General features: G+C 42.4%; 1 protein-coding gene across 3 annotated transcripts; it reads right to left on the bottom strand.

The window, feature by feature from the left end:
• Window positions 1–3058: 3058 nt before the first annotated feature.
• Window positions 3059–12218, bottom strand: tcea3 (transcription elongation factor A (SII), 3). Of its 3 annotated transcripts, XM_070967340.1 has the most exons (15): window positions 11979–12216; window positions 11167–11229; window positions 10873–10978; window positions 10674–10779; window positions 7288–7347; window positions 7032–7103; window positions 6820–6888; window positions 6660–6722; window positions 6486–6560; window positions 5655–5815; window positions 5506–5562; window positions 5212–5366; window positions 4970–5116; window positions 4111–4182; window positions 3622–4012 (listed from the first exon to the last, which is right to left on the bottom strand). In XM_070967340.1, the coding sequence occupies exons 1-15, from the start codon at window positions 12045–12047 to the stop codon at window positions 4004–4006; spliced, it is 1284 nt and encodes a 427-aa protein (XP_070823441.1). In that variant the 5' UTR covers window positions 12048–12216; the 3' UTR covers window positions 3622–4003. The 3 variants fall into 3 exon arrangements, with proteins under 3 accessions (XP_070823442.1, XP_070823441.1, XP_070823439.1); XM_070967341.1 differs by lacking the exon at window positions 7288–7347 and having other exon boundaries at window positions 3059–4012; window positions 11979–12218; XM_070967338.1 differs by lacking the exons at window positions 3622–4012; window positions 4111–4182; window positions 4970–5116; ... (6 more) ...; window positions 7032–7103; window positions 7288–7347 and adding exons at window positions 7493–8068; window positions 8163–8231; window positions 8318–8419; window positions 8692–8805; window positions 8898–9428.
• Between the last annotated feature and the right edge of the window lie 212 nt (window positions 12219–12430).

Raw genomic sequence — 12430 nt, 5'->3', positions numbered from 1 at the left:
CTGCGAGGAGAGTGGTCAGCTCTCAGCACATGTATAAGAAGCATGCATGGCTAATAACCAATAAAGTTTTTCCATCTACAGTTTACAGGTTAAAGGATTTTTTCTGCGGCAGATCAGAAGGCAATTTCTTGGCTTGAGGACTTCATATTCCCTAAATGAATAGTTTCTAAAGAGAGAGGTGTATATACAGGACGTGAATATTCCTTCACAGTCTGACAGCTCTCGACATCAAATGCATTTCCTCCCACCACTCATGAGCTTAGCTGAGAGCAAAAGGCAGGAGACTGAGAAGGAGGCAGTCAGCTCCACAGGAGTCCGGAGTTAAAGATCATCCATTCCCTCTCAGCTTCAGTGCATTTTCCTTGCAATTTAAAGTCTCAACCACAACGATTTCATCTGACACACCAGCTGTAAAGGTGAACTTTCAACACTGCGTGATCACGTTAAAGGGATTTCAAATCATTAAACATCAAAATTATTGAAATGCTTCTGCTTCTACTGATTGAGAGACTGATGATACGCATTTCCCTTTAGTTTGAACAAGAGATGATCTCGTGTGTGCGCAACACTTTTCTACTGTCTACTATTTGAACAGGCCACTACATCTGCAGTCTACTTAAAACAGTAATGGAGCCTTTGAAAGATTAATTTCAGACCATCTCAAGCTTTTCAGAGGATGAGACAGTCGTGATGCTGAGGTTGAAAGACTCCAGCAGGTTGCTTGCAGTGCAGGGGTGGCAGGATTTCAAAGGCTGACGACAGTTTGGATGTTTTAGAGGCTGCAAATGCTCGAAATTGAAACGTTTCACAGGGCGATAATCATTGCAGCAGGTTGGCATGACACCACCAGCTTTTAAGATACGTTACTTGATACACTACAGAGAAAAATCACATAACCAAGATTACAAATTTAAGGCTTTCGGCCTCTTGAGCACTTACTATATTGATATAAAATCAACATATTTATCATTTCTGTCATGATCTCTTTTCAAAAGTTTGAAGCAGTCTGTCCAAGGTGATGCTCTCCATCAATATTCCCATCTACATTGTTTAATAACAGTTAGCTTGTGTTAGCATGGTAAACTAAAATAACATTATGTCTGTGTAACATTGCCATGTTAGAATTGCTGGTTGGTGTTAGTATTAGCTCAAAGCACCACTGACCCAAAGGATTACATTTTTTACTTCATCTGAGTAAATATACTAAAACTCTAATATAGACATGTTTTGTAAGTGAACTATTGTTATTAAAAGTGTGTAAATTTCAGAATATATGTGCCCAGGCAGATCTTTATGCAGCTCAAAGCACATTTATAGCTGTATGGTGAAGTGTTTCTCAGCGGACTCATAATGTGGGGGACACAGCACGCCTAACAAGTCTCATTTATTTGCATTAGTAGAGAGGCTGCGTGCAGCAACAACAGGAGGCTAGCAGGTTTCAGACACATCACAACACTGCTGAGAAACATTTCAGACAAAGAGGACTTCTCCAAATCAACAAGGCAATAAGCTTTCAGTATGAGCTGTGTAAGCCACATGATTACAAGAGGTATGAAAATATTCAAAGAATCACTGGCTCTCCTGAGATAAGTAGGGTTTTAAGCTTTTCATATCAAAGCAGGCCGTATTATGCAGCATTTAACTTCTCATGAAAACACCACTGAGTGAAGTGTTGATGCTGAAACATTCCAGAGATGCCTGTTCTCCGCTGACAGAGACATAATTATGCCCAAATGTTTTGCTGTGTAGTGAAGCAAATCCTTCCTGAATGACAGTTACTTTAAACTCCTCAGGTCTGGTTGTTTTCAAGCAGATGGAGCGATCTGATTGGACGATGCCTGCATGTGGCTGCCAGTGTTCTCCAGAGGGACTGTAACATCTATACCGAGTTTACATCACAGTACGTGTTTGATTCACTTGACATGGCATGTCATCACACACGTATGTATAGATTTATATTATAGGTCATGTCAGGAAAAAAAGACACAGCCGATCACTCATGTCTCAGTCCCGAGCACAGAAATAACAAATATGCCTTCAACATATGAAATCCAACACATCTCCACAAAGCACGTCAAAATGATTGAGTATACATAAATCAAAGGTTGAAGTTCTTGTGGTCTTTTACATGTCACCTCTCATTGCAGTGAGTCCATCAGATTAATGACCCCCAGCCTACAATGTCCAATACTGGAGGAAAAGCAGACACATGTACTGTACACACATGTTGTGTGTTGTCACTGCTGTGAAATAATATGGCTAGAAAGGCTGATAATAAAATCATGCACAAAATATGTTTTTACTTTTATTAAGACAATTTGTAACATCCTTATACATGATTTTAAACATTTAGCCCTTATTGGAGAGCATTACCCATGTGGAGTACAGTGTTGAGTGTTACTGTTTAAACAGCTTTTATTTTCTCACGTCTCTATTTACCAACTGTCGTGGTGCAAAGAGGTCACAGAGCAGAGCAGCTGCCACCAAGTGACAATATGGGCTTATGTTGCTGAATCCATTAACAAATTATTACAGAAAGAAATTCTGGCACAGATTTTCCATTTCACTTGTTTGTGTGAGGACTTCCAAGCTGAAGTGGCATTTAGTCGAGTGGATTATGCATTTGATGCTTTACTTTGTTATTTTTCTGTTTAAGTGTGTCGTTACATTTAGGTACTGGAGGTGACATTTTCCTGCTTATTCTCAGCAGGTAGAAAGAGAGATAATGATCAGAACACCAATGCACCGGTGTAGAATAACACAGTCAGCGGTGATGCTTTCTGAGCTCTGCCTGCACATCAGAGGACTTTTAATAGTGGCAATGATGCAGAAGTAGTAAATGAATGTGGTTTCAACTCAGATGAAACCAGATGGTGGAAACTAAGCTAGAGGGAAGCTTTTTCTTTCTGTCATTTCTACTGACATACAGATCATACCTCTCACATTACCACCACATTTAATAAGCATATACTGGCTGCACTGTATGTAACACAATGTCTTCAAAAACACAGAACTGGTGGAGTATAATTTGCACAAACATGTTTCTTAGGATATCAAACTCAGAAACGTTCAGGGAAAAGGTTTGTTTTGTTCAAAGGCTTTAATATTGTCACATTACTCTTCAGCAGCTCCTCCCTCTGGCTTCACCAGCCTGTTGAACTGGCACTAATGAGCAAGCGTCTAATTTGTGCTCGGTAACCTGAAGAGAGAAAAATTCCATCGTGGGGACTGATGCTGCCTGTGGTTTGAGCTGAACTGTTGCCATCTACTGTTAAGTTTTCAGTGGTGCAACAGAAAAACACCATCCAATGCAACGACCGACACAACATTTTCATTAAAAAATGTAGATGAAGTGCAGTTCGTAGACGCGTTGCTCAGTTTTTCATTCTTTCTTCAGTTCAATCGATCCAGATGTGTTTATCGGACTCATACAAAACAAATACTGATCAGAGTGTACAGAACGGTTGTAAACTTAAATTATAATGCCCAAATAAAATAATGAAAATTAAAAAACATGCATCCAAATCATGCTTAAAAGTAGTGACACTAGTTAGTGATCAATATTGATGATGATGATGATGATGATGATGATGATGATACTGTGGGAGGTGACTGAACAAGACTGTTGAATGTTTTTTATTAAATGTGAGTTAAGAAACCATCATACCGATCATCTATGCAGTTTTATTGGAATTGGGTATATACAAAGTGAATAGCTGTAACGTGACTTTGAAAATTAATTGGACAGTGTCTCCATTTGGACAGCACAGTGATCATCACGCTGACGTTCATGCTCAGTCTTTAGTCTTTAGCAAACCTTAATTATAAGCACATGCTTACAAATCTCAAAATTTCAAGTAAAAATTGTAAGAACACTATTATCTGTTTAAAATCACGAGCTGCGATAATTTATGAACTCCCTCCCCCCTCCCATTATAGAAAATATGCAGTTCAATATGCTCAGAAAAAAAAACAAAAAACGTGTGGATTCACCTGGAAGGCATCAGCAGAACTGAAAATAGGAGAAATAACAAAAGTATTTTTTAAATGATTAAAAAAAAAAAAAAGGACAAATATAGGAGTTATTGAAACAAAGCTGGACAGACTCACCTTCCAGCGGTTACCACACTCATTACACAGAACAAATGTGGTCATTGGCTCATCAGCACTGCGTGTCTGCACCTAAAAACACACACACACACACACACACACACACACACACACACACACACACACACACACACACACACACACACACACACACACACACACACACACACACACACACACGAGCTGTAAACAATATATTGAAGTGCAAAGAAGTGCTGGAGAGGAAAGGAATAAAGCTGAAAAACAATCCCTCACTCCTAATTGCTTAATTAAGGAATGAGATCTCAAAATTACAGATGGGTTACAAGTCTTCCATTTCTTGAATTGATGGTGCTGGAGCGAGCACAAAATTCATAAAGCAGTCAGGGTATCATTAAAGCAGAATGAATCTGAATGAATCAGCACTAATCTGGCCTAAACTTTACATTCACTGTTTTCTTTTTGCACTCAGACAAACAAAGACATCATTATTCTATCCACTGCCTTCTCATAACTGCACATAAATACAACGTACCACTACATATCATTAACTTGGTGACTGTGGTCTGTAACACTGTGTGTAAGGGACTCCTCACTATGATTCTGTATTTTAAGGAGGAAAAGCTTGTCTATTATTGGACCCTCTCCCTGTGAAACGGCCAGGGAAGCATACTGCTTAACAAGGGAAATCCAAATACACATTTATTTCATACACCCAACGCCATGTAACCTTACAGCCATCTTACGAGGCATTCCTTCCACCTTCTTGCATTCTGTCATCAACTCCAGCACCCTCCTCTCCTCAGTACTTCTTAATATAATCCCTAATGATTACTTCTGTTTTGCTGAAACTCATGCTCGTGATCATGTGTACGCTCACCTGGTTGTAGGTGCAGTTCTTCTTCTTGCACTTGCCGCACTGCAGCAGGTCGGTGGTGGTGCCACCAGTTTTGGCCATTTGGTGTTCCCTGATGGCCTCCTGGGTGAGAACGTTCCTCAGCTGCTTCAGCTCATCGCTGGCCATCTCCTACATAGAGACAGAGAAGGGAGCAGAGGGGACAATGTGGAGTAAGTGGGGAGTTCATGAAAGCAGTTCATCGGTGCAGCTGCAGCGTTCTGTACCTCAGCAGACATGGAGGCGATGCGGCTTAATTCGATGCTTCCTGCGAGTACGTTTCGGCGAAGCCCAGGGTTCTTTGGGTCCTTCAAGTTGCTGATGCGGCTGCGGACTCTGTTTTTATATTTCATGTCCGTGGCCTTTATCTCCTGGTAGATATGTGCGAGTGTGCAGTCAAGGGAGATCTGATCACACTAATAATGTTAAATGAGGGTCTTTCCATTTGGATCATCAATGAATGAACTGCAGATAAGGCAAAACAGTCGTAACAGCAAATAGCTGACTAAATTGAAGGATATGATCTTCAATTTCTGCAGCCATGCTTTCACAGTTAGCACCGAAATCTTTGAAGTCATCTGTGAACAGAGAAAACATTCATTTTAATCTGTACACTACAGTGATATCTGTGCGCGTTGCTCTCAGTGAAAGAGTGTAATCTTAGCCTCACTGTCTGTACGCAGGGCAGCAGCCAGCATCTCAATGCATTTGTCTCTGACAGAGACTCCGGTAGTCAGGTGAGGGGGCAGTGGACCCCCAGCAGAACTGAAGCTGGGGGACATGGGGCTGGTCGGGGTGGTGGGAGTTTTAGGGGTGTCGGGTTTGCCTTTCCTGCAGAAAGGGACACATCACAGCGATCACAGAGCGGTTTAAGTGTCACTGTCAGTCAGTCAATAGACCTTATTCATAATATTTCTGAATTATATCTAAATATTACTAAACAAAAATTAAACTAATTAAAGTTGAAATCCGAATCTGGCATCAGTAAACGGCCCCATCCATCATTGTTTTTTCAGCCACTCAGGGACAGCTGACACAACATTGACATATTATCATTATGACATGGTATGGCTAACATGTTAGCAACTTAAACATCCAGCAAACATAAGCATTCACTGTATTAGTGTATTTGGCCAATATTGGTCCAATATTCTCATTTAGCTTTGTTTTTAGTCCGGTTTCCAACTCCTGAGGGAAATATCTCACTCATTAGCAGCTAAATGTTCCATGATATTCACCAGCTAGCTGCTAACTTTGTCTGTTGTTTGATGCTGGGCAGGTAGACCTTAATACCAAAAACATCTGTCTGCTGCTGGAAACGAGGCTAATGAGAGCCGTGAGACTGAATCCAAACAGTCGCGTACTATAAAAAAATGGACCCAAAGATTATGCAATGCTCCACAGAGCTGAAGGGAAACGCTTGTCATTAGCATAAATTGTAAAGAATTTACACTGACTTGGATATTGTAACATATATATACATTTATATTTATTGAGATACCTCTCAGTGCTGTCAGTGGAGGGCTTCCTCTGTGGAGGTCCAGGCTGAGAGGTCTTGGAGCCGTGAGACTCTCTCCTATAACACAGAATCAATATCATCCTCCTCATGCTGTCCATTGAATCAAACCTCTGACTCTTTCTCCATGTGATCAGCACTTATTTCTCTTTCATTTACCTTTCAGCTGTTAGCTTCTTTGCTGGTGGTGAGCTGCTTTTCTTTGAATCAGTGGATTCCCGCCTGCAGTCAGTAATGAGACCCTCAGTAATTATTATGGATTTACTTAACATTTGTCATGTCCATGCATGGCTGAGGTGTAATGTGGTACCAGTCCTACCTGTCCGGTTTGGAGTCAGTTGAAGGATGTCTCACAGGTTGGCCTGGCTTCGAGTCGAACGAGTCCTTCCTGCAATGACAGAGAGAGCTGTAACATTGACCCCGTGTTTAAAAAAAAAAAATTAAATACACACTTAGGATTGTGTCAGACAAGAAGCAGTGTAAAATCAAAGAGCAATGTAGTGCAGAATTCATTTTCCTGCTCCTTCAAACCTGTGTCTTTCTTTTTTGACATCCACACTGGGCTTTCTGGGTGGAGGCGGTTTAGAGTCGGATGAATCGCTCCTGACAAAAGGAGACATTTGTTTGATTCTCAAAGCAAAGCACTCAGTAAAAGCATAAAAAGGCAAGCTCCTCGTGCACTGAAAGCCGACAAAGAGCTGTTTGAGGAAGCTCGACTTGAAACACACAACCGCAGTGTATCACATCCACAGCCTAACAAGCATTTGCACACTCTTGACTCGCCAACCTTTCTCTCTTGGCTTCATCGGAGGGTTTTTTAGACACCTTGTTATCTGATGAGTCTTTCCTGCAAAAAGAAAACAAAATATCTGCTACTTGACTCTCCTCACAGTGAGTTGCTGACCACAGGCTTGAAATAAGGACACTAAAAGTACAGAGATTTCTTTGTGACATATCAAGATACTTAAAATTATCCTTTCATTTGTGTCAATCTACCTGTTATACTGCAAAAAGTCTTCAATAAACTTAATGAACTAAAATTCTTATCTGAATCTAAAACAGTCCTAAGTGTTAGTTTGTTATTTCCTTTGTGGTCGTGTAAAAGGAAAAAGATGAATCACTGATCACATACTGACACTATGTTGTGTCAATATTTTGTGTAAAGCAAATGAAATCCAGACACTAAAGTCTGAGGTCACTGATCCTCCAGAGACAACAGCAAAGTAGTTTTTCAAGGATGAACGAGAGACAGAACAGTTCCCACATCCCGGACCTGTCTTTCTTCACGTGATCTGACGTCTTCTTCTGTGAAGGAGGTTTGGAGTCTGATGGCTCCTTCCTGCTGTGGCAAACACAAGGATTCAATGCAGACAAGACAACGCCAAATGAAATTACGGGTTGTTTTTCTAAAATAACCGAGGCAGTGACTCCATGCAGTCTGTAATGAGAACTCATCTGATCCAGACCTCTCCTTCTTCCCGTCCAGCGAGGGGCGCTTCAGAGGAGGTGGAGGGTGAAGGTGAAGAGGAAGTGGAGGAAGTGGAGCGTTGGGGTCGGGAGGCTCTTTTCTAAATGAAAATACGCCTTTGAGCTGAGCTGAATCACCTCAAGGTGAGAGTGAATATTAATGTGAGGCAATGCAGTGGACATGCAGACCCTGACCTTAGTGGAGGAGGATGAAGGTGAAGAGGAAGAGGAGCAATAGGAGCATTTGGGTCCAGTGGAACTTTCCTGATGTGAAAATGAACATTTGCTTTGAGTTCTCCCTTGAAGGTCTCACACTTCTCTGCACCAAACTCACTAAGAAATAGTTTCACCTCTCTTTCTTTACTTCCAGTGAAGGTCGCTTTGCCAGAGGAGAGGCGGGCCGCGGGGTGTGAAGACGAGGAGGTCGGGAGGAAGAGTCTTTGCTGTCCTTCCTGAACAAATGTCACAACAGTGGAGGTCAGACCGCAGCAACTCAAGAGTCGGCGATGGTGCAGCATGCATTTCAATAGGAAATCCTTTAAAGACACACCTGACTGACCCATCACAGCATGCACCATGCAGAGCAGGCATCCTGCTAGGCCATGAGACCGGTTAGAACACTGCAGGAACAGACGTCAGGGCATTTGAGTGACTCAAACGGTTATGTCATGCAGCATCAGCAGTCTGTCACGCTCTGCGGCTCAGGCCACGCAACAGTCCTGACCTGTCCTTTTTCAGGTCCAGAGAGGGACGTTTGATCGGGAGGAGAGGCCGAGCAGGTCGAGGAGGAGACGGGAAGCGGGTGGGATACAGAATGCTGCTGTCCAACACTCCTCTCCTGAAATAAATAATTCATTGTGAAGTTCTGCTGGATGTTTCTGCTGTGCAACAACCAGTTTTTTTTTTTTTTTTAAGGCACATTCCTCTCACCTTTCAAATATCGGTTTGTGAGCGTCAGCGGGCCTCTCTCTCTGGGGTTCACTTGGCGCTCTCTCTCGTTGCGGCGTGTTTATCGGCCTCTCGTGACTGTTTTCTTCTCTGTGTTTGTCCTTCTTCACATCATCTGTGTAGCTCTGTTTCTTAGGCTCCTCTGGGCGTTTGTCCCTCTTGACCTCGTCCACATGTCTCATCTTTTTGGGTTCTTCTGACGGCCTTTCTTTCCTCGGCTCTGGCTTGTGTTTCTCGCTCTGCGGGTCTTGCTTCTGTTTCCTGTTATCCGCTTGCAGCTGGGTGTCCTCCGCAGGCCTTTGCTTTTTAGATTCTTCTAGAGGTTTCTCTTTTCTGATTTCTTGGGGATGTTTCTCATTTGGGGGCTCCTCCAGGTGTTTCTCATCGCCGTGGTCATCTGCGTGTCTCTTTTTGTTTTTGTGTTCGTCATGCTGTTTTTCTTTTCTGTTTTTACTGGAGTGTTTTTTGTCAGGATCTGAGTCCTGTTTCGGTTTGACATCCAGTCTCCTGTGACTAACAGAAACAAAGGAAGTATCGGTTTTACCTCTGTTCAAGCGCCAGCAAACATTGACCAGTTTCTCCTACGTCAGGTTTGTTGCTATAATGCAACTGAGATCCCATTTAGACAGGATTAAAATGAAAACCATTCCCCCCTGACAATACTAAAATCACAAGCTTGCAGAGTAAAGCTGATCTTTAGTTTTTCTTTCATCGTATGAGGTGACTGATATTAACAAATGGTCTGTATTTCTGTGCCTTCAGTGAGTAAACACAACTCGGACTACAGACTGGACATAAAGGACATGAGGAGCATCGTGTTCACTGAAAAACAGCAGGTAATTGGGGCTTCATTATTACTGAAGTGGGGGTTGAAAAATATATCCAGACTTGTAAACACAACGACCTTGAAAAAGAACTAAACCACAACCTCAGTGATAGAAGCATCCGTGTGTCAAGACTCCAAGGTAGATTTCTAATGTCCTAATCTGACTGCAGCAATACCCACGCGAGCACATACACTCTGCAGGGCCGTCAGATAGAAATCAGTGAGAACAGATGAATACATCTGATGCTTCTTTCATAGCTCTTATTTGAAATCATAAAACGCTGTCCTCGGTGCTTTGGACACTTGAGAGATCGGCCTTCTCCTGACATTTACTGCTCTCTCTGGAGGTTAATATATTTTCCCTTGTAGAACAAATACTGCATGTAAGAATGACATAAGACCATTTAGAGCTGTCAGTGGGTAGAAAACTGTTCTCATTCAAAACAATGATGCAAAGCTACTTGGATGACAAAGAGGTGAAAACAGAAGGACTTAAAAGCTTTGATGGCAAAGACAAGCGGCTTTAAAGCATTTTACATCATTCTGAAAGAATTACTCATTTTCTTCTGGATATCCTGCTGCAGCGTCTCTTCCAGGCAGGCAGCATGACTCCTGACGCTTTCTTTCATCTTTTTATTTCTTGAGTGCTTTTTGACAGAGCTGTTGTTGCATCTGGGGCTGTTTTTCAAGTGTCATGATGCATAAACATCATCTCATATACAAACACTGCAGACCCAGTGCGGTGGATCACGATGGATGACACATTTCACTGAACGTCTGCACGTCTTCCAGCATGGAAGCCATTTCTTGGCAGTTTTAGAAGAACTGACAGCAGCAGGTCGGTGCTGCAGGTGTGCTGACACTGACCAGAACTTTCGTAATGTCTCTGCTTCTGTGTCAAATATCATGATACCTGTGAAGGAAGTACTGACCTGCTCTGTGTCTCAGACGGTGAGCTGTTCGGAGACGTCGCTGCTTTGCTGGAGTTCAGACCGTTCTTCACTTCAGATGGTTTCTCAGAGTGGGAATTGCCAGAGTCTGTGTGAATGGCAAACCAGTCAGTTCACTTTTTTGCACAAACTACTATTTAGCTGCTCTGTAAACCATACATGCATGTAAATCATGGAGTACCCAAAAGTCTTTTCCAGTCTTTAATGAGGACCTTCGCCATGGCAATGACTTCCTCATCAGTGCAGTGCTTCCTGATACTGTTCACAGACATGCCGATCCTCGTTTCCTAAAACAAACACATACAGAAATACACACTGTGAGCTCTGGTAATCGTGCATTTATCATGTTGGTTTAAGATGAGTTATTGTTAATATTCTTGCATTGTTTAATTAGTTAATAGGTTGAAAACGGATGGTGAAACTGCACCCTGATGTAAAACTTTGCATACATAAAACGCAGCACACTGGAGCCTACCTGGAGAAGCTTGAGTGTCATATTTAAACTTTTCAGTTCCCTCAGCAGGTCTAAGGCACCCTCCTGCACACACAGAACAGCCATAATTAACACTTTTAACATAGAAATGTTGAATGAGTTTATTTAGGAGTGTGTAAGGACAATGTAAAGCGCAGATCTGACAGCGTGCAAACGTGAACATTTCAAAAAAGAAACCGTAAACTGATAAGTAAGCAGTAAGAGTTTCACTTCTGTATTACGTAGCCAGCAGCATTTTTTCAGCAGATCAATACTGACTCAATAAGTATTTATCACAACATGCATAAAATACGCATGTCTGTGGCTGTTTGCTCTTCTGATTACACGCAGTTTGCACAGTTTTTACTGACCGCGACATTTTCGTTCGCGCTACGCTCCAGCTGTGCAAAGGCGCCACGGAACAACGTCCTGTTTGCACAGTCAGTCACAACACACTCGACCTTGCCCACAGGCCGCGGTGTTTACTGACTGTTGCATGAGTCGCTGATCAATATGGACACCAGTAAAAGATCTGCGCAGAGCTGCAGACAAGCGGACAAAACACGGCCCATGTGGCGCTGGACACTCCGAGACCGAGGCGTCCTGCGTCCAGCGAAATGTCTGCCCAACACCTGTTGGTCATTTGTTACACACAGTCTGGTTCATATTACACATGTGCACACTCTCCGAGTACAGACAGAAATCTAACTTATCGTCGACGCAAACGTGGAATAAACCATTTTCAGATGGGCCTTCTGCACAGCACGAGGTGGCAGCACAACGCGCCACCTGTGGGTGTCAAACTCCAGGCTCACCGTGTTATTTCTAGACACCATCTTGTCCAGTTTTTTTGCAATCCGGATGAGATCTTCCTCTCGCGTCATCGCTGCATTTACTCGATTAAAAACGACGCTGCAACGTAGAGTAGTTGCTTATTAAAAAGCGTGAAATTAAGTTGAAAAAAACAAACAAAACAAAAGAAAAAGTTTGGATCCGCTGCAGATCGGACTTTACGCACGGCGTGATCCATTCAGCCCAGAGGCGTGTCCTGCTGCGGGGTCCCACCTGACCAGCGCGACACATGACAACAACTAAATATAGACTACACAGATATCAAGGTGATTCATGTACAGTTCTTTCAAAGTGCCAAACTCTCTTCATACGTCGTCATTTGTACGTTTCAAGTGGCCAATCGGATGCATTCTTTAGCTTTTTTTTTAATTATCGTAATGGCTTCATATTGAGTTGTATGTATTTCTCTGCAATC

Source organism: Chaetodon trifascialis, chromosome 7, assembly GCF_039877785.1.
Source record: "Chaetodon trifascialis isolate fChaTrf1 chromosome 7, fChaTrf1.hap1, whole genome shotgun sequence".
NCBI lineage: Eukaryota > Metazoa > Chordata > Actinopteri > Chaetodontiformes > Chaetodontidae > Chaetodon > Chaetodon trifascialis.
The sequence above is the reverse complement of the archived record's forward strand: the minus strand, read 5'-3'. Positions and strand labels throughout refer to the sequence as shown.

Excerpts from the sequence above, each read along its gene's own strand:
- tcea3 (XM_070967338.1), bottom strand. The coding sequence starts at position 12,047 with ATGACGCGAGAGGAAGATCTCATCCGGATTGCAAAAAAACTGGACAAG. Across the intron at positions 11,230-11,978 it reads TGGTGTCTAGAAATAACACG|GAGGGTGCCTTAGACCTGCT; the intron begins GTGAGCCTGGAG and ends CTGTGTGTGCAG. Across the intron at positions 8,232-8,317 it reads CTGGAAGTAAAGAAAGAGAG|GAAAGTTCCACTGGACCCAA; the intron begins GTGAAACTATTT and ends TTTTCACATCAG.